Source organism: Podarcis erhardii, assembly GCF_964252035.2.
Source record: "Podarcis erhardii genome assembly, chromosome: 13".
Taxonomy (NCBI): domain Eukaryota; kingdom Metazoa; phylum Chordata; class Lepidosauria; order Squamata; family Lacertidae; genus Podarcis; species Podarcis erhardii.
The window spans coordinates 25,340,405-25,367,143 of NC_138502.1; the positions used below are offsets into that span (position 1 = coordinate 25,340,405).

At 41.6% G+C, this 26,739-nt stretch overlaps 3 protein-coding genes across 3 annotated transcripts in view; all 3 read right to left on the reverse strand.

Moving 5' to 3' along the window:
• Positions 1-26,739, reverse strand: part of LOC309327550 (epididymal sperm-binding protein 1-like) — a 96,967-nt gene that overhangs the window by 46,005 nt on the left and 24,223 nt on the right. The gene's annotated exons all lie outside the window — the stretch shown is intronic.
• On the reverse strand, positions 6,562-20,299 carry LOC309327044 (uncharacterized protein; the record flags this gene model as incomplete). Its single annotated transcript, XM_081836080.1, has 6 exons — positions 20,084-20,299; positions 12,576-13,395; positions 12,410-12,471; positions 11,939-12,013; positions 9,965-10,056; positions 6,562-7,510 (listed from the first exon to the last, which is right to left on the reverse strand). Exons 1-6 carry the CDS (start codon positions 20,189-20,191, stop codon positions 6,562-6,564), a joined length of 2,106 nt encoding a protein of 701 aa, XP_081692206.1. The 5' UTR covers positions 20,192-20,299.
• LOC309327474 (olfactory receptor 2AP1-like) lies at positions 23,609-25,705 on the reverse strand. The gene has a single exon (XM_081836774.1). The coding sequence runs from the start codon at positions 24,875-24,877 to the stop codon at positions 23,891-23,893; it is 987 nt and encodes a 328-aa protein (XP_081692900.1). The 5' UTR covers positions 24,878-25,705; the 3' UTR covers positions 23,609-23,890.

The following is a 26,739-nucleotide window of genomic DNA, read 5'->3' on the forward strand; positions in this document are numbered from 1 at the left end:
GCAAACAGCACGCAGACCTAGTGGTGGGAGGAAAAAATCCTTAAATAAGAGACACGGGGGAATGATTAATGGACTTCAATGTCTGTACACTAATGCGCAAAGCATGGGTAATAAACAAGATGAGCTTGAGCTCTTGGTACAGCAAACTAAATATGACATAATAGACATCACTGAAACCTGGTGGGATAAGTCCCACGACTGGAATGTAATAATGGAGGGTTACAATCTATTTCAGAGAAACAGACCAGACAAGAAAGGAGGAGTGGCGTTATATGTCAGGGATGTGTATACCTGTGAAGAGATCCAAGATTTAGAACCTCAAAGCCAAAGTGAGAGCATTTGGGTCAAAATTAAGGGAGAGATGAATAACAGGGACCTCATTGTGGGAGTTTACTATAGATCCCCAAGCCAAACGGAGGACATAGATGATGCCTTCCTGGAACAGATGGCCAAGCATGCAAAAGGAAGGGAGATAGTAGTAATGGGGGACTTCAATTACCCAGATATTTGTTGGATGTCAAACTCAGCCAAGAGCATAAGGTCAAACAGATTCCTCACTGGCCTTGCAGGCAACTTTGTTGTCCAGAAAGTGGGAGAAGCAACAAGAGGAACAGCCATTTTAGATCTGGTCCTAACCAATGTTGATGACCTGGTTAGTGGGGTAGAAGTGGATGGATCATTAGGCGCGAGTGATCATGCTCTTCTGAAGTTTACTATACAGCGGAAAGGAGCAGCCAAGCATACTAGGACTCAATTTCTTGACTTTAAGAAAGCTGACTTCATAAAACTTAGGGAAGTGCTGGGTGAGATCCCATGGACAGTAATATTAAAAGGAAAGGGAGTTCATGATGGCTGGGAGTTTGTTAAGAGGGAGATAGTAAAAGCACAATTTCAGGCAATACCAATGAGACGGAAACATGGAAGGTGCCTAAAGAAGCCAGGGTGGCTATCTAAAGAACTTTTAACTGAGTTAAGATTAAAAAAGGATGTGTACAAAAAATGGAAAAGGGGGGAAACCACCAAAGAGGAATTCAAACAAATAGCCAGCACGTGTAGACACAAAGTCAGAAAAGCTAAAGCACAGAATGAACTCAGGCTTGCTAGAGAGGTTAAAAGCAACAAAAAAGGCTTTTATGGGTATGTTTGTAGCAAAAGGAAGAACAAAGAAACAGTGGAGTCACTCAGAGGAGAAGATGGTGAAATGCAAACAGGGGACACAGAAAGGGCTGAACTCCTCAATGCCTTCTTTGCCTCAGTCTTCTCCGATAAAGAAAACAATGCCCAATCTGAAGAATTTGGAGCAAATGATTCAGCAGAGGAAACACGGCCCAGAATAACTAAGGAGATAGTATAAGAATACTTGGCTAGTTTAGATGTATTCAAGTCTCCAGGGCCAGATGAACTGCATCCAAGAGTATTAAAAGAACTGGCAGATGTGATCTCAGAACCACTGGCAGTCATCTTTGAGAATTCCTGGAGAACAGGCGAAGTCCCGGCAGACTGGAGGAGGGCAAATGTTGTCCTATTTTCAAAAAGGGGGAAAGAGAGGACCCAAATAATTACCACCCAGTCAGTCTGACATCAATACTAGGGAAGATTCTGGAGCAGATCATTAAGCAAACAGTCTGTGAGCACCTAGAAAGGAATGCTGTGATCACCAATAGTCAGCATGGATTTCTGAAAAATAAGTCATGTCAGACTAACCTGATCTCGTTTTTTGACAGAATTACAAGCCTGGTAGATGAAGGGAATGCAGTGGATGTAGCCTACCTTGATTTCAGCAAGGCATTTGACAAGGTGCCCCATGATATTCTTGTAAAGAAGCTGGTAAAATGCGGTCTTGACTATGCTACCACTCAGTGGATTTGTAACTGGCTGACTGACCGAACCCAAAGGGTGCTCATCAATGGTTCCTCTTCATCCTGGAGAAGAGTGACTAGTGGGGTGCCACAGGGTTCTGTCTTGGGCCCGGTCTTATTCAACATCTTTATCAACGACTTGGATGATGGACTCAAGGGCATCCTGATCAAATTTGCAGATGACACCAAACTGGGAGGGGTGGCTAACACCCCAGAGGACAGGATCACACTTCAAAACGACCTTGACAGATTAGAGAACTGGGCCAAAACAAACAAGATGAATTTTAATAGGGAGAAATGTAAAGTATTGCACTTGGGCAAAAAAAATGAGAGGCACAAATACAAGATGGGTGACACCTGGCTTGAGAGCAGTACATGTGAAAAGGATCTAGGAGTCTTTGTTGACCACAAACTTGACATGAGCCAACAGTGTGACGCGGCAGCTAAAAAAGCCAATGCAATTCTGGGCTACATCAATAGGAGTATTACATCTAGATCAAGGGAAGTAATAGTGCCACTGTATTCTGCTCTGGTCAGACCTCACCTGGAGTACTGTGTCCAGTTCTGGGCACCACAGTTCAAGAAGGACACTGACAAACTGGAACGGGTCCAGAGGAGGGCAACCAAAATGGTCAAAGGCCTGGAAACAATGCCTTATGAAGAACGGCTAAGGGAGCTGGGCATGTTTAGCCTGGAGAAGAGGAGGTTAAGGGGTGATATGATAGCCATGTTCAAATATATAAAAGGATGTCACATAGAGGAGGGAGAAAGGTTGTTTTCTGCTGCTCCAGAGAAGCGGACACGGAGCAATGGTTCCAAACTACAAGAAAGAAGAGTCCACCTAAACATTAGGAAGAACTTCCTGACAGTAAGAGCTGTTCGATAGTGGAATTTGCTGCCAAGGAGTGTGGTGGAGTCTCCTTCTTTGGAGGTGTTTAAGCAGAGGCTTGACAACCATATGTCAGGAGTGCTCTGATGGTGTTTCCTGCTTGGCAGGGGGTTGGACTCGATGGCCCTTGTGGTCTCTTCCAACTCTATGATTCTATGATTCTATTATGATTCTATTAGTCTTTTTGATCCCTAGCATGGCACAAATGGTTGCTAGAAATGTTTTTTTCTATTTTCCTCCAGCATAAAGTTGTTTGGTTGAAACAAAATAATACCTGAAGAAGTATCTGAAGAAGTGTGCATGCACACGAAAGCTCATACCTAGAACTAACCTAGTTGGTCTTTAAGGTGCTACTGGAAGGAATTTTTTTATTTTGTTTTGACTATGGCAGACCAACACGGCTACCTATCTGTAACTGTTGTTTGGTTGGTTTGACATGAGCCCATTACCCCCAAATAGATATGTACATTATTTTGAAATTTTTGTTATTTACATATCTTTTGATGTATAATACCTGCTTTCCCAAATTCACAACAGAGGCCACGCTGCCACTCTCACATCTTCTCCTAGGGTGGGTTCATTGCTTATGTGCTGACAGAGGGCAGCAATGGGATTGGCTAGGGGTGGCCATTAGCAATGCTAGAGTGAACTAGGAAATGTTGTGCCTGTTCAGTTACCCCCACCTCAAGCTAATCACAATGATTCCAGGCAGTGTTCCTCCTCTACCTCAGAGAGTCTGTTGTGGAAAGAAACACCCATCCACCTTGCAGGATGTGCAGAGGGAGAGCTGTGAGCCACAGAGATAAAGAGTTCTGAACTTTCTGTGCAGCAGCTAGCAGGAGGCAGAAGCAGATAGTGGACTTGAAGCAATTGCATTGTAGTTAGGAGTTGACAGAATGGAAGGGGGAAGAGTTTGTGCAGGTGGGAGGACACCACCCCATTTTGCCCTAATGACTGGCATCCATGGCCAGTCCTTCTTGACAGCCTCCTTTACGCTTTCTTTCTGATTCAAATGTGTGCTTAAACCCTGATGATGCTTTTTGCTTCTGGACCTCTACACCATTGCCCAAAATAAAATGTGACCTTTAGAATGAAAAAGTTTCCCTACTCCTGGTCTAGATCAAATCCAATATAACAAAAGCATCATGAATGCAGCCAAAAGATATACATTTAGTTTTTATTATGAGTCTGCATTATTCAAGCTCTCAATAGGACAACATGAAATATTTTGCTAAAAATGAGCTCCGCTTTTCTAAATTGGGAGGAGGAAGGTCGATTGGACTGAGATATGAAAACATATTAGTAGATTGCCTTCACCTCAGAGCTAGACTCCATATTTGCTACTGAGATTCATCCAAATATCCTTGAATTAATGAACTGATGTGTCCCAAAGACATATAAGAGTTTTAAAAATGGCATCACTCTGCAGAGAATAGCAGTGTTCGATAACTTGCCAGAGTGGTGCATACTCTAGTTATCTCCCGCTTGGACTACTGCAATGCGCTCTACGTGCGGCTACCTTTGAAGGTGACTCGGAAACTGCAATTAATTGAGAATGCGGCAGCTAGACTGGTGATTGGGAGTGGCCACCGAGACCATATAACACCGGTCCTGAAAATTTTTCATTGGCTCCCAGTACGTTTCCTAGCACAATTCAAAGTGTTGGTACTGACCTTTAAAGCCCTAAATGGCCTCGGTCCTGTATACCTGAAGGAGCATCTCCACCACCATCATCCAGTCCGGACACTGAGGTCCAGCACTGAAGGCCTTCTGGCGGTTCCCTCACTGAGAGAAGTGAACCAGGAACCAGGCAGAGGGCCTTCTCAGTAGTGGTGCCTGCCCTGTGGAACGCCCTCCCAGCAGATGTCAAGGCAATAAACAACTATTTTATTTTTAAAAGACAACTGAAGGTAGCCCTGTTTAGGGAAGTTTTTAATGTCTGATGCTGTATTGTTTTTAATATTTGGTTGGAAGCCACCCAGAGTGGCTGTGGAAACCCAGCCTAATGGGCAGGGTATAAATAATAAATTATTATAATATTATTATTATTACCTGCAGCAAATCTTTGTTATATTCAAGGATATCCTAAGTGTCTGTAGCATCATTTGTCCAGATTCATTCTAAAAAACTGAAGTCTTCTGAGCTATGAAGAAAGAGTGATCTTGAAACAGTTCTACATAAGCATTTAAAAGAAATGATCCTGGGAGAGTTGCTGCTGATTAATAATGCAGCGAGCCTCCTAAACCCAAGAGAGGTGCCTACATTACTTCTTTCTCCATTGGATATTCTCTGTTGTACAATAGGATGGTTGATAAAAAAAACCTTTAAAAGAAAAATGCCTGCTCCAAAGGTCTTATCTTACTACATTAGGGATTATATAGCTATATCTGAAATTTCATGCATATCAGTTAATATCTTGACCCTCCTCCACAAAAAAACTGTTTACTTGGCTGTTTTCCTATGTTGTGAAGGTTGAAATTTCAATTCAGTGGAGCAGGGTCAAGATATTAACTGGTATGCATGAAAATTACAGAAATAGCTATATAATCCCTAGTGTAGTAGGATAAGACCTTTGGAGCAGGCATTTAAAAAAAAAAAAAAAAAACGTTTTTTGTGAACTGCCCTATTATACAAAGCATCAATCATCTCCAGCTAATGCACATGGAAGTCCAGATAGTCCCATTCACAGACAGTATAATATTTTGCTGCTAACACATTTCTCCTGGGCAAACATTCAAAATTCCACAGCAGCTGGACTACCAGCCTCAAAAGTCAGCAATGGGGGAGGGGGGACACACGTGGAAATATCACAGGTTACTGTGTTTCATTTATTTTGCACTCCTAAATATTTTCTCTTGCTTTTTTTGTTATTAACTATATAACTTTCCATCATCCCCCCCCCAACCTCATAATAAGTCTGATTTATTTGGCCTTTTTAAATTGGTTCTCCAATTTTCTGGCATGGAAAAGTGAGCATAGCTTGTGTCCAATAGAGCTTGTGTTCAATAATGAGAATAATTGTGTTCCATTTACTTCCCCCTTGGTTGTGAGGTGATTTGGGAGTGGCTTTTTTTTCCCCCACTTGTAAAGTACATACAGCTGCAGGAGGAAGTTGGAAGAGTGACACTCTTTCCCACTTCCTGTTTTAGCTTTATTTGCTTTTCAGTTCTCATGTTAATTCTACTACAGTCGTACCTTGGTTGACAAAAGCCTTAGCAGTCGAACGTTTTGGCTCCTGAATGCCACAAACCCAGAAGTGAGTGTTCCAGTTTGCAAATGTTCTTTCAGAAGCTGAACATCTGGCAGGGATTCTGCGGGTTCCAGTTGGCTGCAGGAAGCTCCTGCAGCCAATCAGAAGCTGTGCCTCGGAAGTCAAACATTTTGGAAGTCCAATGGACTTCCAGAGCAGATTCCATTTGGCTTCCAAGGTATGACTGTATATCCAACTTTGACCCAGATCCTTTCAAAAAAAAAGAGCAACAGTGGAAGGGTGAAGAGAAGTGACCAATGTGGGTGCCACCCACAATACTTGCTAAGAAATGTAAGTATGCACACACGTCTTTAAAAAGTTTGAGACCGATGCATTATCCCCCCCCCCCCTCTGGGAAATGATACAGATTGGTCCCAGAGATATAAGCACACAAATGGAAAGTGGCAACAGGAGCTAAGAAGAGGAAGTGAGTCAATTGGGGGGGGGACACTACTGAAAGCATCTTACCCAAGGGTCCCCTAAAACCCAGAATCGGTGCTATCACTAGAGGGAGACAATATCTGAGTATTGACAGAATCAATTTATTGTTTCAGTGATAAAGCCTAAGAATCCAGTGTTTTCCTCAGGATTCTCATCACTGCCCCCTTCACTTCCTTGTTCCTGAGGCTGTAGATAATGGGGTTGAGCATAGGGGTAATGACAGAGTAGAACAGGGAGATCATCTTGTCCTGATTGGCTGAGTGGGTGGATTTGGGCCTCATGTACATGAAAATGGCTGCCCCATAAAAAAGGGAGACAACTATGAGGTGTGAAGCACAGGTGGAGAACGTCTTCAGGCGCCCAGCTGCTGAGCTCATGCGCAAAATGGTTCCCACAATGCGGGTGTAGGACACAAAGACTAGGGAGAGGGGGATAATGAGGACCATTACAGCCACAGCAAAGATGACCATTTCATTCATATAAGTGTCAGAACAGGACAACTTGAGCACCTGAGGGGCCTCACAGAAGAAATGGTCAATACGGTTGGACTTGCAGAAGGGCACATGAAAGGTATACACTGTGAGGACCACTGACTGGAGGAAACCACAGACCCATGAAGCAGCCGCCATCTTAGCACATGCTCCCTGCCCCATCACCAGCATGTAATTTAGGGGGTTGCAGATAGCCACATAGCGGTCATAGGCCATGACAGCCAGAAGAAAGCATTCAGTCACACCAAAGGCAAAAAAGGCGTAGTTCTGGGTAGCACAGGCCAGAAGCGAGATTGACTGGGTTTGGCTCAAGAAATGGACTAGCAGCTGTGGAACCGTGCTGGAGATGTAGCAAATGTCAATGGCTGCAAGGTTCCGCAGGAAATAGTACATGGGTGTGGCCAACCGGGAGTCAATGCTAGTGACGCCAATGATGAGGCTGTTCCCTGATAGTGTAACCACATAGATGGACAGAAAGAGTATGAAGAGAAGGATCCGGCTATGTGAGACACTCGAGAATCCCAGTAGGATGAAATCCTTAACAAATGTTCCATTTCCCATGTCTGATATGACTCCAGTGCTATTGGGAAGAGGAGAGAATTTCATTTATTGGTTTATATTCTTGTTAAAATATCAACAAAACATCGGATCACCATAACCTTTGCAAATACAGCACGCATGTACAATGTTGAAAGGTTGACAAAGCACATAATATGGATAATGAAAAGGAGCGTTTGTTTGTTTTTCCATTGTCCATTTGGGGACAATTTGAAGATTAGAATATATAAACCCATGCCTTTAAAAAGAGAGAGAATATTACGGAGACTCATCAGCACTTCTTCTAAAACATCCTTGGTGAAAAGCCAGTGTTGTAGAGTGGTTAGAGCAGACCTCCCTGACCTGGTTCCATGAAGAGGATTTGGACTGCAATTCCCATAAGCCCCAGCCAACACAGTGCTCCAATTGGAGTGGGTTTAGAGCATGATGCTATGCTGAGGATACCTGGATTTAAATTCCCACTCAATCCTAAAGTTCAGCAGATGACTTTAAAATGGGAGACCTCCCAGCACAAAGAAAAAACACTGCATGGGTGATTTATATACCTGATTGGGAATTGTTACACTTTTCCTAAGTGCCTGGAAGTCTGCCTCTTTTTTCTTCTTGTGACTAGTGTGCCACTTACCCCAAGTCACACAGGAGCTCAAGAAACTGCAGAAATGGAAGGCCAGTTCTTGGAGTGAAATGATTAAGACAAAAGTTTTCTATGCATAATAGTGGCATAGAGCAAAGGGCTGCATATTGCCAGGAAGCGATCATAAGACATTGCTGCCAAAAGAAAAGTTTCTATCGCTACACAGCAGCCAAAGAAATAAAACTGGGCTATGCATCCACTGGAAGGGACGCGGGTGGCGCTGTGGGTTAAAGCACAGAGCCTCTTGGGCTTGCCGATCAGAAGGTCGGTGGTTCGAATCCCTGTGACGGGGTGAGCTCCTGTTGCTCGGTCCCTGCTCCTGCCAACCTAGCAGTTCGAAAGCACGCCAAAAGTGCAAGTAGATGAATGGGTACCGCTCCGGCAGGAAGGTAAATTGCATTTCTGTGCGTTGCTCTGGTTCACCAGAAGTGGCTTAGTCATGTTGGCCACATGACCCGGAAGGAAGCTGTATGCCGGTTCCCTCGGCCAATAAAGCGAGATGAGCGCCGCAACCCCAGAGTCGGTCACGACTGGACCTAATGGTCAGGGGTCCCTTTACCTTTTATGCATCCACTAATAGAAATGGAACCGACGCCATTTAGGAAATCAGCCAACATTTTGGGCACGTTGATTGAGCACACATGGGGGTGTGTAGGTGCTGAGCTGCCCAAACTAGAAAAAAGATCAGCAAGTTCCCAGCTGTTGTCACAATATAAACCATCAGGAAGAACAAGAAAAGAAAAGGCTGCAGCTCAGGGAGATTCCCAAATCCCAAGAGGACGAATTCTGTGATGACTGTTTGGTTTCCTTCTTTTATATCCAACACTGTCTTTTTATTCAACAAATGTCACACCAACTTTAAAATCTAACCGGGACGACATACGTTTTAGTGCAGGAGAACTATCAAGAACATTTTGTACATGAGCTCCAATTGTAACTGCACACTGTATTTTGAGTTAGGTTAGTCAATTTTGTTCCCCACATTAGGAATGAAGCTATGGAATGTGATTGGTCTGAAAGTCACAACTTAGTTTAAATATGAAAGACCTGCAGTTGAAATCAGCAATTGAAAGTGCAGGCATCCTGAGCTTGTCCCCTAGGCAAGGAGAAGGGCATTTATATCTACAACAAAATGTTGCAGTGCGGAATTCTCCTGTTTCATGTTCTAACTTGCCATGCCATGCCTCGTTTCAGGATACTCAATTCCGTCCCGATGGTTTCCCATTCACCATCACCGACAGGCAGTCAGCATTCTAAGGCCGCTGAATGAGTCTGGTCAAATATAAGGAGAGCTTATCTTTGTTTTCAAATGGTTCAGCCTTATTATCAGGTTAAAGTACATTATAAGGTGGCATAGGATAAAATCAGTGGCTTGGATCTAAATTTAAGGATTATATTCTGTCTTACTCAGAGCAGACCCAGGGAAACCATGGACTTGGTTGTGCCCATTCCAATGGCTCTAATGAGGGAATGACTTAGTGGGATATATTTCAATATTAGTGGGACTTCCTTCCCATATAAATCATTGGGTCTTAGTTAAATCATGACTGCGTTTAAGAGCTGAATGTTCATGATAAATCTTCATCATTCATGCTCTCTATATGATGATGTGGCATATTTTGTCAAAAAAATAATCTCAACCTCTTTCATTGGGATAAAAAGGGAGGAGAGCAACACAGTAAACTACATTAGCTTGAGAGCATAGACTTCACTTTTTCTTTCTTTTTTTACTGACGGTCAATTTAAAAATCATTGAATTAATGAATTTGTTTGCCTTAAATTCAAAGGGGGCATTGAAAGATGGTACAATGCTGCCAAGAATAGCAGTGTTCTAGAACTTACCTGTAGTAAGTCACTGTCACAATCACAGATGTCCCAGGATTCATTAGCACCATTTCTCCAAATCCTTTATAAAGAAACTGACATCTTCTCACCTATGGTGAATGTGTGTTCGTAAAACAGCTTCTCATAAGCACTTAAAGGAAATGATCCTGGGAGAGTGGCTGCTAATTTGCTGGCTTTCTGAACTGTATGAATGATGCAACCAGCCTCCTAAACCCAAGAGAGATACCTAGGTTATTTACCGTTCCATGGGATTTCTACATTGCCCAAAGCCTAGTACTTCTGAGGGCTAGGCTTTAAATCTCCAGGTAATTAATTCTGGTAGTTCAAAATGTCTGATTTATACAGAGATTATAATGTACGAACTGGGGAGAATATTGCAAAAAGGATCCCTCGGAGATGGGTGTGTCCCCAGCTTAATATAGAGGCCCCAATTGGAGCACAGTGCTCCTTGAGGAGAAGCATCTCACACTGGAGTTTACACCACTAGACGCGCAACCAACTACTGCCACTGCCACTTCCACTTGTACCTTTTGTCTCCCTTTCAGAAATGGGGGGAAATGTATTTTGGGGAAAAGTATAGCAAGTGGCAAATGGAATATATTATTCCTATTAAACTGTGTAAATGGGCCACACAATAGTGTTTCACCTCCATCCCTAAACAAGATTTGACTGGATATCCAAATACATAAAATGGTTTTAGTTAGAAATATTCATGTATGGAATCTTAATATTTATACTGAGCGGAATATGTTTTTGGCATTATTATTGTTTCTTACCTAGGCATGGATAGACCCCCTGAAGTCTGGTCCATCCCTGCTTTCAGAGGGGATGGGACTAAGAAAAATATATCTGCCACCATTGTTTACATGGGGTAGCCATGTTTTTCCCATACAATTCCCCCTGAGAGTGACATAATGTCATCAAGTCTCCTCGCTCTCAGGGTGATTGCTCTATGAGTAAGTGTGTGACAGCAAGGACCACCACATGATGGCTGCCCAGATAGATCTGTAGACAGATAGACATTCTTATTTAAAAGTGTTAAAGGGGAAAGGGGTTAAGGATAAAGGCAGTGAGAAAACCACTGAGCCACCTGGTAAAGTCATCCACTATTCCACAGATTCTGAATATCCCATTGATCTGTTCCATATTGTGATCCATCCTGTTTGGATCAACTGTGTTTGCTTTGAATTTGAGAAAGGTTGATTCCTCCTCCAGCCCTCTTCTTATCTGCTCCTACCTATTAGAATTATTATAATGTTTTGGGAGGGGTTGTTTTAAAGCTCAGATAAATGTTTTTAAATGTATTGTCATGTAGTTTGGAAGAAAGTCAACACATTGGGAAGAAACTGGGAAAGAAAGCCACGCAATGTACATTATGAGAGCATACAGTGTAGGAAAGTGCTGGGGAACTTCATGTCTAGGAGCCAAATGGGTCCCTCCAAGTTTCTCTGTTTGGATCTTGGGACTCCCCAAACACCACAACACTTCATTGGCCGCACACATCTCTTTCCAGGCCTCCTTCCTCCCACTGACCCTGCTTAGAAACCTCAGTGAGTGTTTTCAGATGACTGGAATGTGTCCTTGAACTCTGACAATTCCTTTTGTTTTCATGGATGAAGCAAAAAGAGGTCTGTGTCTGTCAGGATGCTGTCATCCTGGTTGCCCAGGAAAGTATAAAGACAAGGAAAAGTTTCTTACAGTCCTTTTTTATTAAAAAAAATCTACAGAGAGAGGCTATAGAACCCAGACTCTGGGATAATGCCATTGTTCTGAGTGAATCTCCACACACCCCCCGTCTCTCCCACTTCCTCGTTTGTCGTCATTATCTCCTCCTTTACAGGTGCCGCTAAGCCTTTGACCTCTTTGCTCTCCTACTTTTAAGGCTCGCCATGTTCTGGAAGATGGTGGGTCTAGAATTCTTTCTAATGACAACATGTCGGTTAGCTATTATTTCTCAACTTTCCCATCTACCTTTGAGCTGTAACCTCCTGCAAACCCCTGTTGTAACTCTATACTGTCTTCCTCTTCCAGCGTGTAGAAATTAACCTACTGGAGAAAGTAAAAAATTGTATTGATTTTTTTTTTTACTACTTTTTTTTACTACATTTTTACTACTGCCTTTCCGCAGACTGAACTCTGCTCAGAAGGAAAGAGGCCATCAGTCTGAAAATGTTCCGCACTCCTGACTTAAAGAAAACATGCAATTGCATTAGTTGTAATAAACTAAGACACATTTCTTAAGGACCTAGATTTTCATTTTTTAAAAAAAAAATTCCAAAATTATTTTTCTGAGCAGTCCCAACAGACAGTCAAGATGCAGAAGTAAGCAGCTTTCTTGACCAAAGTGCTTCAGAGATTTTAGTGGAGAATCTATTTTACCACATGGATTATCTTTATTATTTATACCACCCATGATACGGAAATGCTTAATAAACATTTTACATCATAATCCCCAACACCCACTAAGTGAGCCTTATTGCTGAAACTGCTCCAGAGATCTGCATCTAAGCAGAGAAGTATGTGAGGAATATTACCAATAAATAAATGGTGCTGTGAAATTTGCAGCCCATCTTCTAAATTCCTGTATGAATTGCAAATTTCATAGAACCCTTTTTTAGGGCCTCCTTGACATCATTGTTTCTTAAGCTATATACGATGGGGTTGAGAAGGGGAGTCAATATGGTGTACAGGAGAGAAAAAACTTTGTTCAAGTCTCTCAGGATGCTTGTCTTGGGTACAATGTAGACTATAATCAGTGTCCCATAGAAAACTGTCACCATTATCAAGTGAGAGGAGCAAGTAGAGAAAACCTTCTGCCTGCTGGAACGCGAAGAGATCTTCAAGATGGAGGTGATGATGCAAACATAGGATGCCAGGGTCAACAGGAAAGGAGGAAAGGCACATAGCGATGACAATATTAAAATTGAGGTGTCTATTGTATGCGTATTACTGCATGACAAGTCAATGACTGGGCCAATATCACAAAAGAAGTGGTCAATCTCATTAGGGCCACAAAAGACTAACTGGGACATAAGAGATGTGGTTATGGTGGCAGCTAAGCCCCCACTCACCCAGGAACCAGCAGCCAGTTGAAGACACAATCTGTCTGTCATTTGGATAGCATAATGCAATGGCTTGCATATGGCTAAGTAACGATCAAAGGACATTGCGGCTAGGAGGAAGCACTCTGTAGTAACAAGTATGCCAAAAATGTAAAACTGTGTGACACAAGCAGTGAATGAAATGGATCTGTCCCCTGTAAAGAGACTATAGAGCATCCTGGGCAGAATGGTGGAGCTGTAGAAGGTCTCCAAGCAAGACAAGTTCCCTAGGAAGTAATACATGGGTGTGTGAAGGTGCTGGTCAGACACAACAAGAAGAACAATGATGAGGTTCCCAGAGATGGTCACAATGTAAATCACCAAAAACAGCAACAGGAGAACAGTTTGCAGATTCTGACCACCCTCAAACCCCAGGAGAATGAATTCTGTGATCATGGTTTGATTTGCCCCATTTTGCACTTGCCAGGAGATCATGTAGATAAGATTTGCACACTGGAAAACAAGAATGGAAGGATTTAATTTACGGCACTGTTGAAGCAATCTATGTAATATGTAATTCTAGGTTTGGAGTGTGAATTTTACAATGGTGAGGTGTTTGAACACCATTTACTTTCTGCTAGCCAGATTTATCACCTAAATTCTGTAATCATTACGATTGCTCCATTTTGCACTTGCCAGCACGAAATGTAGATAAGATCTGAACATTGGAAAACAAAAAAAGAAAGGAGAAAAAGGGTAGAACTAAATTGAAAGCGTATTTGAAAGAAACTAGAAAATGTATAGGTGTGGCTTTCACAATGTGAATTTTGTAAGTGGATATTTTTAGCCACACAGTTGGCAGCAGCTGCTGCTGCTCCTGCTGCTGCTTCTCCTCTTCTCTCCCTCTCTCTCTCTCTCTCTCTCTCTCTCTCTCTCTCTTGTTCCTCCGCTAGCAGAGGAGGATGGAGGGTTTTTTGGGAGGGTAGTAAGAGGGGCACATATCACCCAGCACCACAGGATTACTCAAGACTTTGAGATTGTATTGCAGGGCAGATCTCAGTGGTTTTATTAAATTCTGAAGCTGAATTGATTTTGCACAGCAATATCAAAATATCAAAAAGCAACATCAATAAGCAATATCAAAAATATCCAGTGGTGATAAAATGTGGACCTTGTCTTTTCCCATTCTGTAAATATGTGAGAAAGGTTGCCTTACCTTTAAACGTGTCTACTGTAGAATGAGCAGTGTTGGGAATTCTCTCAGCAACAATAGCAGAGCCTGAAGGTTCAAAACATCCTTTGACATCTTTAACTCCAGTACCTGTCTTCAGGCTGATACTAACAACAATGCAGGGAATCAATCTGAACACTTCTAGATCATGATGTCCCAAAGGCATCGCTCTTATTTGCCATTGATCCTAGAGGGGTGCTTAGCACTCCTCTTTGGGTTATTTACTCCTTTTATCCTAGAGGAATGTGTAATCTCCCTCGGCATTTGTTCACAGCAAGAATGTCAACTACTTTAAACTGCCAGAAAATTAATTCTACTTTGAGCATGCTGTAAAATTTAAGGTCAAGATAATATTGTTTTCCTTTTGTTTTGCTACTGTGATTAACTGTACAGCAAGAAACTCATTGAAGTTCATGGGGCATGAACTAGTCAAGCCAAAACATTTTCAACTTCCATTTGCTTCCGGAGGGAGAGCTAGGCACTTGCTAACATTGCTCCCATTGAAAAAGAAAGAGACTAGGAACTATTTAACTTGGACTGCTTTGTCTATATATTAGTAACAGGCAGTCCTGGACTACAAACACTGAGGGGATGATCCAGCCCCACAGAAACACTGTTACAAAGTATACAGCTGAACCCATATGTGCCTCCACCACTTACATGTGTTCTATGCACATTCCTGAGAGGATTGGAAACTTTTCCGTAGTCAAACGTGCATGTGTTATGAATGCATCTTTACTGCTAACCCCTATACCTAATAAAAATATTCACAAACAAGAGCATTAAAGCAGAATTGGTTTATGACATGAAAAGAAAAACAGAGTATACAGATGCTGCTTCAGACAGCAAGGTTACAGGTGGACCTAATTACCCAAGCTTGAACTGTGAACACAACCACTTTCCATAGACACATACTTATCAGAAAGTGAAAATGAGTTAGTATACCTGATCTAGCTGTAAGTGGATCTTTGAATGAGGGATAGAAGATGTGTGCCTTCTGTTTGAAAATTAAGATTTCTCCTTAAAATCTTATATCACCATGACTACACTGTGTCTCACTCATTTCATCATCTAGCAAAATCCAATTCCTTTTTACATGAAGTGATGATTAAACTTGGTTGGAAAGTAACACAGGATCAGGGTGCTGACCTTTAATTTAATATTAAGAGTTCCAGATATTTGCTTGTACTTTCCAGGATACGTATAAAGCAAGATCTGTTACCAGGGTCAAAGACAGCCCATTAAGGGGCATATTTCATATTCAGGTAATGCCAACTGCACTGATGCCCTGCTCCACAGTTATAATCCAGATTCACACCCAGCATTACTGCATTATTAAGGATCATGACACAGGACAGGTGCAATCCTGCTTCTACCTCTTCCCCATCCCTGCTTCTGTGCCTAACAGTAAGTTGGGAGAGGGGAATTCAAAGAGGATTTCAGATAATGTTTTTGGCATGTGGCCAAGGTGCAAAGAGAAAGTAGGACCCCCCCCCCCCCGAGCTGAAAGACCCACCCTATCATCTGGTCCAAAAACGGGTTCCTAGAGCTCAGAAGGCATAAGCTCACTACCCTGCTTCGATTAGTGGTATCAGAACTACTACACCTGATTTTGAATTATGGTCCTGGATGAGACTCTTGAGAGTCCCATGGACTGCAAGAAGGTCAAACCTATCCAGTCTTAAGGAAATCATCCCTGAGTGCTCACTGGAAGAACAAATCCTGAAGCTGAGGATCCAATACTTTGGCCACCTCATGAGAAGACTCCCTGGAAAAGACCCTGATGTTGGGAAAGATTGAGGGCACAAGGGGACGACAGAGGACGAGATGGTTGGACACTGTTCTCGAAGCTACCAGCATGAGTTTGACCAAACTGTGGGAGGCAGTGGAAGACAGGAGTGCCTGGAGTGCTCTGGTCCATGGGATCATGAAAAGTCGGACACGACTAAACGACTCAACAACAACAACTGCTACACCACATCATACTCATTTCTGATTTGTATGAACTCAATTGTTTAGTGTGGCAGCCCCTCACTTTAGAATTCCCTGTCTATTGAGATCAAGATGGTGCTTTCTGTGTACTCCTTTCAGTACCTGCTATAAACATTCTTATTTAGAGCACGATTTCTGTTCTCATCCTGAAGCAAAGTTCTTAACCTGAAGCACTATTTCTGGGTTAGCGGAGTCTGTTACCTGAAGCGTCTGTAACCTGAAGCATATGTAACCCGAGGTACCACTGTAATAGAGTAATTAAGCCATCCTCATCAAGGGTTTCATAAGCTGGGCCAACTCATTCCCTCCCCAAGTTTTCCCCAAAGGATTATCATGCTGAGATGGAAAGAAGATAAAGTCCCAACCAGAGACGAATGACTGAAGAAGATGATGAACTATGCCAAAATGATGAAAATGACTGGGAAAATTGGAAACCAGGGAGAAAGAAACTTTAATAAGGAATAGGAGAAATTTACAAATTATCTAAGAAAATACTGTAAACAACTAAAAACTTTGGCAGGATTTGAGTAACGTAATGTACTATAAACTAAGATTTTAAGAAAAATGGGGAAAATATATGATGCAGTTGAAAAAGAATGGAAATGGAAACCATGGAAGGCTGGAGGGAAGTCCAAGGATTTAGGGAATCCTAAATGTTGATTATCATGTCCATTGTTTGAATTTAAATGTGTAGTGTAAAACTGAATAAAAAAAGTATTTAAAAAACCCTCTAAAGATCATCATCCTTATGCAAACTTTGAACCTACCCTGAGCCCATTGATACCTCCCTCCTGTATGTGTATGGCTGATTTGCTTACATTAGCAACAACACTCACCACCTGAGCACTGGACATAGAAGGAATGGCATAGCACTCATCACAACACTGTTTTTGAAGATGAACGCTTGCCACGAAGGCTGCTCCATTGCAGCAAATGGGGCACTCTCCCACCAACCTCCTTCTTCCCTCAACCAGCTCCCAACTGCCTGCCTTCTTGCACCTAGTCCAGGGGAAGGCACTGCTTATGGCAGCTTTCTTCTGCTTATTATCAGTCTTGCCAGTTGTAGAACATAACATGGAGGCGGATATATATATATATATATATATATATTCCAAATTTATTATTGATTTTCCAAAAATTTTAAACAGACAAACAAACATAGATCTTAACTGTACTTGATCCAATCTTAGTAACATTGTTAAGTGATTTCCTCAAATCCCCCTGGCTAAGTTTCAGTGTATATCATTGTAACAGTTTTCCAAAACCAATTTTCTCATAAAATTAACTTAATCACTTAACATCTTTCTTTCTTTTCATTTTAACTTTAAACATATTATTCTCTAACATCACATTTAAATCCTAAGCCTATCTGATATTTGCATTTTTTTCCAACAAAATTAGCTTAGCGTATTTAAGTAAATAGTCTTTGAATTTCATCCATTCCTCCAGGTACACCTCCTCCTTCTGTTCGCGGACTCTTCCAGTCAGGTCGGCTAGCTCTGAAAAGTCCATCATCTTCATTGATCCACAGTTATAATCCAGATTCACACCCAGCATTACAGCACTATTAAAGATCATGACACAGGACAGGTGTGATCCTACTTCCACCTCTTCCCCATCCCCGCTTCTGTGCCTAACAGTAAGTTAGGAGATGAGAAATTAAAGAGGGTCTCAGATAATGTTTTTGGCATGTAGCCAAGGTGCAAAGAGAAAGTGGACCCCCCCCTGAGCTGACAGACCCACCCTATCATCTGGTCCAGAAACGGATCCCTAGAACTCAGTAGGCATAAGCTCACGACAATGCTTTGATTAGTGGAATTAGTACACCAAGAAAAAACTAAACAACTCTTCCATTTCCCATGTCTGACATGACTCCAGTGCTATTGGGAAGAGGAGAGAATTTCATTTATTGGTTTATATTCTTGTTAAAATATCAACAAAACATCAGATCACCATAACCTTTGCAAACACAGCACGCAAGTACAATTTTGAAAGGTTGACAAAGCACATAATATGGATAATTACAAGGAGCATTTGTTTGTTTTTCCATTGTCCACTTGGGGACATTTTGAAGATTAGAATATATAAACCCATGCCTTTAAAAAGAGAGAGAATATTACGGAGACTCATCAGCACTTCTTCTAAAACATCCTTGGTGAAAAGCCAGTGTTGTAGAGTGGTTAGAGCAGACCTCCCTGACCTGGTTCCATGAAGAGGATTTGGACTGCAATTCCCATAAGCCCCAGCCAACACAGTGCTCCAATTGGAGTGGGTTTAGAGCATGATGCTATGCTGAGGATACCTGGATTTAAATTCCCACTCAATCCTAAAGTTCAGCAGATGACTTTAAAATGGGAGACCTCCCAGCACAAAGAAAAAACACTGCATGGGTGATTTATATACCTGATTGGGAATTGTTACACTTTTCCTAAGTGCCTGGAAGTCTGCCCCTTTTTTCTTCTTGTGACTAGTGACTTCCCATACGCTGTTATCTAAGTGTGCCACTTACCCCAAGTCACACAGGAGCTCAAGAAACAGCAGAAATGGAAGGCCAGTTCTTGGAGGGAAATGATAAAGACAAAAGTTATTGGCTTGTATCCATCAGTTCTATTCAGAGTAAACCCATGGAAAGCTATGAATATGACTAACTGAGGTCCAAGAATTTCAATGGTTCTGTTTTGAGTTGAACTGCATCTAAGTGATTCAGCACATGAAGAAGACCAGAAAATATGGTGGTACACAGCCCGCCCAGTCTTCCCTTCTTGAGGCTTCCAATTATGCCACCCCACCCTGGGCAAACCTGGAGACCATCACCATACCTCAATTCTATTCCTGAATTCGTTCACGGGCAGAATTTATGTTTAATCATAGATTTTTTTAAAAAAAACACCTCTAATTATAATCCCCCTACCATTCACTGTGAAAGGAAAGATCGCAGTGGACACAGGGCTTTGCAGACATGGATACTTGAACTACCTGATGAAGAAAATGGAAGAGTTCAAATCACTCATTGGAAAAAGACATTGTCAGTCTCTTCCAAACTCGTCTCAGGGCTCTGTGAACTTCTTGGTTTCTCAAGCTGTAGATGAGAGGGTTGAGCAAAGGAGTCAAGACTGTATAGAAAATGGAGAAGACTTTATTGAGGTCTCTCAGGGTCGGGGTGTCCGGCAGCATGTAGACAATGATTAAATCACTATAAAATAGGCAGACAACAATTAAATGAGAGGAGCAGGTTGAAAAGGCCTTTTTCCTTCCAGTGGTGGATGGGATCTTTAAGATGGTGGTGATGATGCAAGCATAAGACGTGAGCGTCAATAGAAACGGGATGACGACAAAAATGAAATTAAAGAAAAGGACGAGGATTTCAATCATGCTTGTGTCACTGCATGACTTTTTTTCCAATGGGAAATAATCACATAAGTAATGATCTATGACACGGGGTTCGCAGAAGGATAGCTGAACCATGAAAATCAGCACAATGCTATTAGCCATCAAACCATTTACCCATGCTCCTGCCATGAGCTGAAAACATAGTTTTCTATGCATAATAGTGGCATAGAGCAAAGGACTGCATATTGCCAGGTAGCGGTCATAAGACATTACTGCCAAGAGAAAAGTTTCTATCGCTACACAGCAGCCAAAGAAATAAAACTGGGCTACGCATCCACTAACAGAAATGGAACCAACACCAGTTAGTAAATCGGCCAACATTTTGGGCACGATGATTGAGCTATAGCAAGTCTCCAGGCAAGACAAATTCCCCAGGAAGAAGTACATGGGGGTGTGTAGGTGCTGATCTGCCCAAACCAGGAAAAAGATCAGCAGGTTCCCAGCTGTTGTCGCAATATAAACCATCAGGAAGAGCAAGAAAAGAAAAGGCTGCAGCTCAGGGAGATTCCCAAATCCCAAGAGGATGAATTCCGTGATGACTGTTTGGTTTCCTTCTTTTATATCCAACATTGTCTTTTTATCCAACAAATGTCACACCAACTTTAAAATCTAACCAGGAGGACATACGTTTTAGTGCAGGAGAAATATCAAGAACATTTTGTACATGAGCTCCAATTGTAACTGCACACTGTATTTTGAGTTAGGTTGGTCAATTTTGTTCCCCACAATAGGAATGAAGCTATGGAATGTGATTGGTCTGAAGGTCACAACTTAGTTTAAATATGAAAGACCTGCAGTTGAAATTGAAAGTGCAGGCATCCTGAGCTTGTCCCCTAGGCAAGGAGAAGGGCATTTGTATCTACAACAAAATGTTGCAGTGCGGAATTCTCTTGTACCATGTTCTAACTTGCCATGCCATGCCTCGTTTCAGGATACTCAATTCCGTCCCCATGGTTTCCCATTCACCATCACCAACAGACAGTCAGCATTCTAAGGCCACTGAATGAGTCCGGTCAAATATATGGAGATAATATATTTGTTTACCCTTATTATCGGGGTAAAGCACATTCCAAGGTGGCATAGAATGAAGTCAGTGGCTTCAAACTAAATTTAAGGATTATATTCTGTCTTACTCAGAGCAGACCCAGGGAAACTATGGACTTGGTTGTGCCCATGCCAATGGCTCTACTGAGGGAATGACTTAGTTGGAAATATTTCAATATTAGTGGGACTTCATTCCCATATAAATCATTGGGTCTTAGTTAAATCATGATTGCCTTTTTCATCTATTTCAAAGAGCAAATTAGTCTAGAATAGATACAATCCATTATGATAAAAAATAACATTAAAGAGCTGGATGTTTGTGATAAATCATCATTCATGCACTCTATATAATGATATGGTATATTTTGTCAAAAAATAAGCTCAGCCTTTTTAATTAGGATAAAAAGGGAGGAGAGCAACACAGTAAACTACATTAGCTTGAGAACACAGTCTTCACTTTTTTTTTTACTGACGGTCAATTTAAAAATCATTGAATTAATGAATTTGTTTGCCTTAAATTCAAAGGGGGCCTTGAAAGATGGTACAATGCTGCCAAGAATAGCAGTGTTCTAGAACTTACCTGTAGTAAGTCACTGTCACAATCACAGATGTCCCAGGATTCATTAGCACCATTTCTCCAAATCCTTTATAAAGAAACTGACATCTTCTCACCTATGGTGAATGCGTGTTCGTAAAACAGCTTCTCATAAGCACTTAAAGGAAATGATCCTGGGAGAGTGGCTGCTAATTTGCTGGCTTTCTGAACTGTATGAATGATGCAACCAGCCTCCTAAGCCCCAGAGAGATACCAAGGTTATTTACCTTTCCTTGGAATGCTACATTGCCCAAAGCCTAGTACTTCTGAGGGCTGGGCTTAAAATGTCCAGGTAATTAATTCTGGTAGTTCAAAATGTCTGATCTATACAGGGAAAAGGAGTTAGTATACCTGATCAGGCTTTAAGTGGAACTCTTAGTCAGGGACCATAGAACTGTGTCTTCTGTTTGAAAATTAAGATCTCCCTTTAAAATCTTATATCACTGTGACTACAGTATGTCTCACTCATTTCTTGGTCCATGTTCTAGCAAAGCTATGGAGCTGAACCTTGAGATCAGAGAGTGAAAAGGGAGTTCTAGTGGAGCTATGAGCTTCCGAACAATTGAAAATCTGTAGTGCATTACAGCACTATTAAGGATCATGACATAGGACAGGTGTGATCCAACTTCTACCTCTTCCCCTACTCCACTTCTGTGCCTAACAGTAAGTTGGGAGAGGGGAATTTAAATAGGGTTTCAGATAATGTTTTTGGCATGTGGCCAAGGTGCGAAGAGAAAGTGGACCCCCCCCCCGAGCTGACAGACCCACCCTATCATCCGGTCCAAAAACGGGTTCCTAGTGCTCAGTAGGCATAAGCTCACCACCCTGCTTCGATTAGTGTTATTAGTACTAATACACCACATCATACTCATTTCTGATTTATATGAACTCAATTGTTTATTGTGGCAGCCCCTGCACTTTAGAACTCCCTGTCTGTTGAGATCAAGATGGTGCTTTCTGTGTTCTCCTTTCAGTACCTGCTAAAAACATTCATATTTAGACACGCCTACCCAGATGCTTAGAAAACTGAGGTCATTTGAATCTGTTTTAGTATTTTAATTTTTGTGTGTTTAAGGTTGCAAATTTTTCTCGAGTTTATTGTTTGATCATTTTTGGAATCTGCTTTGAGGTTTTTGACAATCAAGTGGTATATACATTTTATGAAATAAATACACGAAATGAAATAATTGAGATACTTAATTGTGCGGGTCCCTGATATGCATCCATAATAGTTCCTTTCAGACGTAGCACTGGAGTCAGGGTTGGTAAGGATATTCCTGAGGCCAAATGGCCCAGCAAGCGAGAAATTTATCCTTCCCTGAACACTGGGCCAACCAATGCTATTGGTCAGTTGATCTCGCTCTCAGGGGAATGCCCTCTAATTCCTGCCATCATTGGCCAATTTGGTGGCAGGAGGACGATCTAGCCTGCAATATGCCAGTTCACAGAGGAGGCCTGGGGCACACCTGCAAAGCTGCCCATCCAAGAAGAGGGAAACATACTTCCTGTTTCTCTCTCCACACATTCAGTGTATAGACGGAAAGGAAATGGTTTAAAAGGAGTACAGATACCATGGGATCTCCTTTAAATCAACGGTACTTGAGATTACGAAAAGCCAATGCATGCAAGTGTTCTTCTTTTTCACACTATATCACTGATCAAGTCAGGTGTGTACAGTATAATCATTGCATTAGTAGGCAGGGTCAAACACAAAAGGCAATAACTACTTATATGAAGGGGAAAGACTGAACTTGCTCCTCATATACAAATTCAAATAGCTGCAGATATTCCAGTCTAACTGGAATGGAGGGAAAGATGATTGAGAGCTAAATAATTATTACATGTAAACAAGACATGATGCTCATATCAGAAGTAAAGGATTCTGGAAAGAAATTTGTTTGCACCTATGGAGGATAGCAAACAGAAGTGTCTCCCCCACAAGGGCAGAGCTGCAATGCTAGATTCCTGGCAGCTGCTTACTGGGCGGGGTAGAGATGAGGTTGGCAGATGTTTATTCAGTGCAGGTGCATGGCATGGGCAGAGCAAACTCTCCGCCACTTCACCACATCCTCCTGTCCTTCTTTGTAGGTAGCAGCAACACCATTTTCAGGAAGCTAGCATTGTGGCTCCACCCCACCAGGGTGATTTTCTTCTGATAGCAAGAAAATGTGCTGGAAAAGGAATGATACTGTTTGCCTCACCAGCATATTCCATCTCAGGTTTGCAAAAAATAAAAATAAAGACACACACACCCTTCTTTATATGTGACTGTGGCAGGCATGAATATACTAGCACTTTAATTCGTCTCATACCCACATATGCACAACCCTTCACACTTTGAATTATTATTTTTTTTTTGCATAATTTCTATACACTTTCCTATTTATAAAATAATGGTTGCAACAAAAAGACAGGACCAATAATCAGCTAAGAACTACTATATACAAGTTGTCTATAAAGCCAAACCTACAACATTGGAAAAGAAAGAAGGAAAAGCTATCTGCCATTACCAAGGAGGCAATCCAGTGTGAATGCCTTTTGGGCATTACAACAGTATTAAGTAGGGTAATGTGTGTGTGATTTTTCCCCAAGAAAAAAATAACATCATCAACGAGGAGCAAACTCAACTTCTAGATAAACAAGCATATTAAACGATGGCCCTGCATTCTTTCCCAAATGCAACATTTAGTAAATGTTTTTCTGAAGGCTTCCTTGACCTCTCTATTTCTCAGGCTGTATATCAGGGGATTGAAGAAAGGTGTCAGGACTGTATAGAAGAGAGAGAAGACTTTGTTGAGGTCTCGCAGGGCATCTGTTTTGGGCAACATGTAGACAATCATGATTGTGCCATAGAAAATGGACACCACAGTGAGGTGTGAGGAACAGGTCGAGAAGGCTTTCTGCCTCCCACTGGTGGAGGGGATTCTCACAATGGTAGATATGATATAGACATAAGATGTCAGGGTCAACAAGAAGGGAGGCAAGGAACATATCGCAGCCAGGAAGGTGGTTAAAAGTTCAATCACGTGTGTGTCGCTACATGAGAGCTTTAATATTGGATTGAAATCACAAAAGAAGTGGCTGATTTCACTGTGGCCACAGAACCTTAACTGGTGCATTAAATATATAGTCACGTTAATAGCCAATGAACCGCTGATCCAAGATGCAGCTATTAGCCGGAGGCAAACTGTGCCATTCATCAGTACTGTATAGAGCAGTGGCTTACAAATTGCCACATACCTATCGTAGGACATTGCTGCTAAGAGATAACATTCCGAGGCTGCCAAGAAGCCAAAGAAGTAATATTGGATCATGCATCCAGTTACAGAAATGGTTCTTGGACCTCCGTCAGAGAGATTGGCCAGCATCATGGGAAGGATGTTGGAGCTGTAGCAGGTCTCCAGGCAGGACAGGTTTCCCAGGAAGAAGTACATGGGGGTGTGAAGGTGGCGATCAGTCACAACAAGCACGACAATGAGAATATTCCCAAGCATGGTCACAATGTAGATCACTAAGAAGAGCAGGAAGAGAGGAAACCGAAGATCTCCTAGATCTCCAAATCCCAGCAGAAGGAATTCAGTGAGGACTGTTTGATTTCTCAATTCTGCTTTTGCCATTATATTAGCTTCACAACTGGAAAGATTAGAAAAACCCTACTTTAGATGGGTGGAAAGGATTAATATACAATAGCTCTTTTCATTTGCACCCGTAAGATTTAGATGTTGGCAGTTATACAGCAGATATTAAACTAGAGAGGGGTAGAGAGAAGAGGATGGGAGGAGGTTTTCCAGGACAACTTTTCATGTCGTAAGTGAACACAACTAGAGGGTTCAAACAAATATTTTCCCTCTCCATCACTATGATTTTTTAACAGGACCTAGGTTGACCATGATGCACATTATCCTTAATAATATATTTGCTTTTTAATTCTTCATTAATAGTAGCAAATACCAGGGATGGACAAACCTCACAATTTCAGTTTCTCTTAGTTTTTCTTTTATGTCTTATACTTGGTTCACATTTCCACACCATGAAAACATTCATACAATTTGATTTTGTGCACATTTCACCTAACATACACTTGCCTGCACACAAGACAACCAATCTAGAATGAGGCTGCCAGACTGATGACTGGGAGCGGCCACCAGGACCATATAACACCAGTCCTAAAGGATCTATATTTTCTCCCATTACATTTCCGAGCACAATTCAAAGGTTTGGTGCTAACCTTTAAAGCCCTAAATGGCCCTTGGCCCTGTATACCTGAAAGAGTATCTCCACCCCCATCGTCTGAGCCCAGTCAACCCAGTCACTGAGGTCCAGGTCTGAGCATCTTCTGGCGATTCTTTCACTGTGAGAAGTGAAGTTACAGGAAACCAGGCAGAAGGCCTTCTTGGTAGTTGCACCCACCCTGTGGAACGCCCTCCCGTCAGATGTCAAAGAGATGAACATTTATCTGATATCTGAAGGCAGCCCTGTATAGGGAAGCTTTTAATGTTTGGTGTTTTATTGTGGTTTTATAATTTGCTGGAAACCACTCAGAGTGGCTGGGGCAACCCAGTCAAATGGGTGGCATATTAATAATAATAATAATAATAATAATAATAATAATAATAATAATAATAATGTCACAGGTTTAATCCCCATACTGGACAACTACTGATTCCTGCATTGCAGGAGGTTGGATTAGATGATCCTCAGGGTCCCTTCCAACTCTACAATTCATGTCCAGATGCTTCTGTTTCTTTCTTTTTTTCCCCCCTTCCTCCTATCTCATTCTCACACATCAATGGAAAAGCCATTGGTTGCTTACCTTATTTCTCATTATCGCTGTTTTCATGTCTCAGTTGACTGTAGTGTGTTTGCTTTGATTAATAACATTTTTAAAAATGTATAGATTACAACATGCCCATAGTGCTGGAATTCAATTTATTTCTTCTGCTGTATCTCTGTTCTGAAAACAGTCTCTTCTCATTTCCCCCATCTTATTTCTGACCTCAGTTCATTCTTGAAATTAAAAAAGGCATTTTTGTTTTCAGTGTTTCTTCTCTCCATATATATTCCATCAGAATGATTATCCTTCTTGATGCATTGCATCTCTCTCTTCCCACAGGGAAATCACAGTCTCCTTTGACTCATTTTAATAATAGGTGTTTTAAGGCTAGAAGCAGCAAACTATCAGTACTTATGTACTTAAGCATATTGCAATTAAACTACTGACTTCAAAGCTTGCTCTTTTTTAAAGAATATCATATAGGAACATAGAAAGCTGTCTCATAATGAGTCAGCCCATTGGTCAATTCAGTATTGTTTGTACTGACAGAAGCTCCCAAGGGTTTAAGGCAGGGAGATGCCATGCAATGAATCTAGGACCTTCTCTACTCAAGGGAGATGCTCTGTGACTGAGCTATGACCCTTCCCCTTTGAGTTTCACTGGAAGAAATCAACAGTAAGCAAACTGAGTAAACAATGGCTCAAA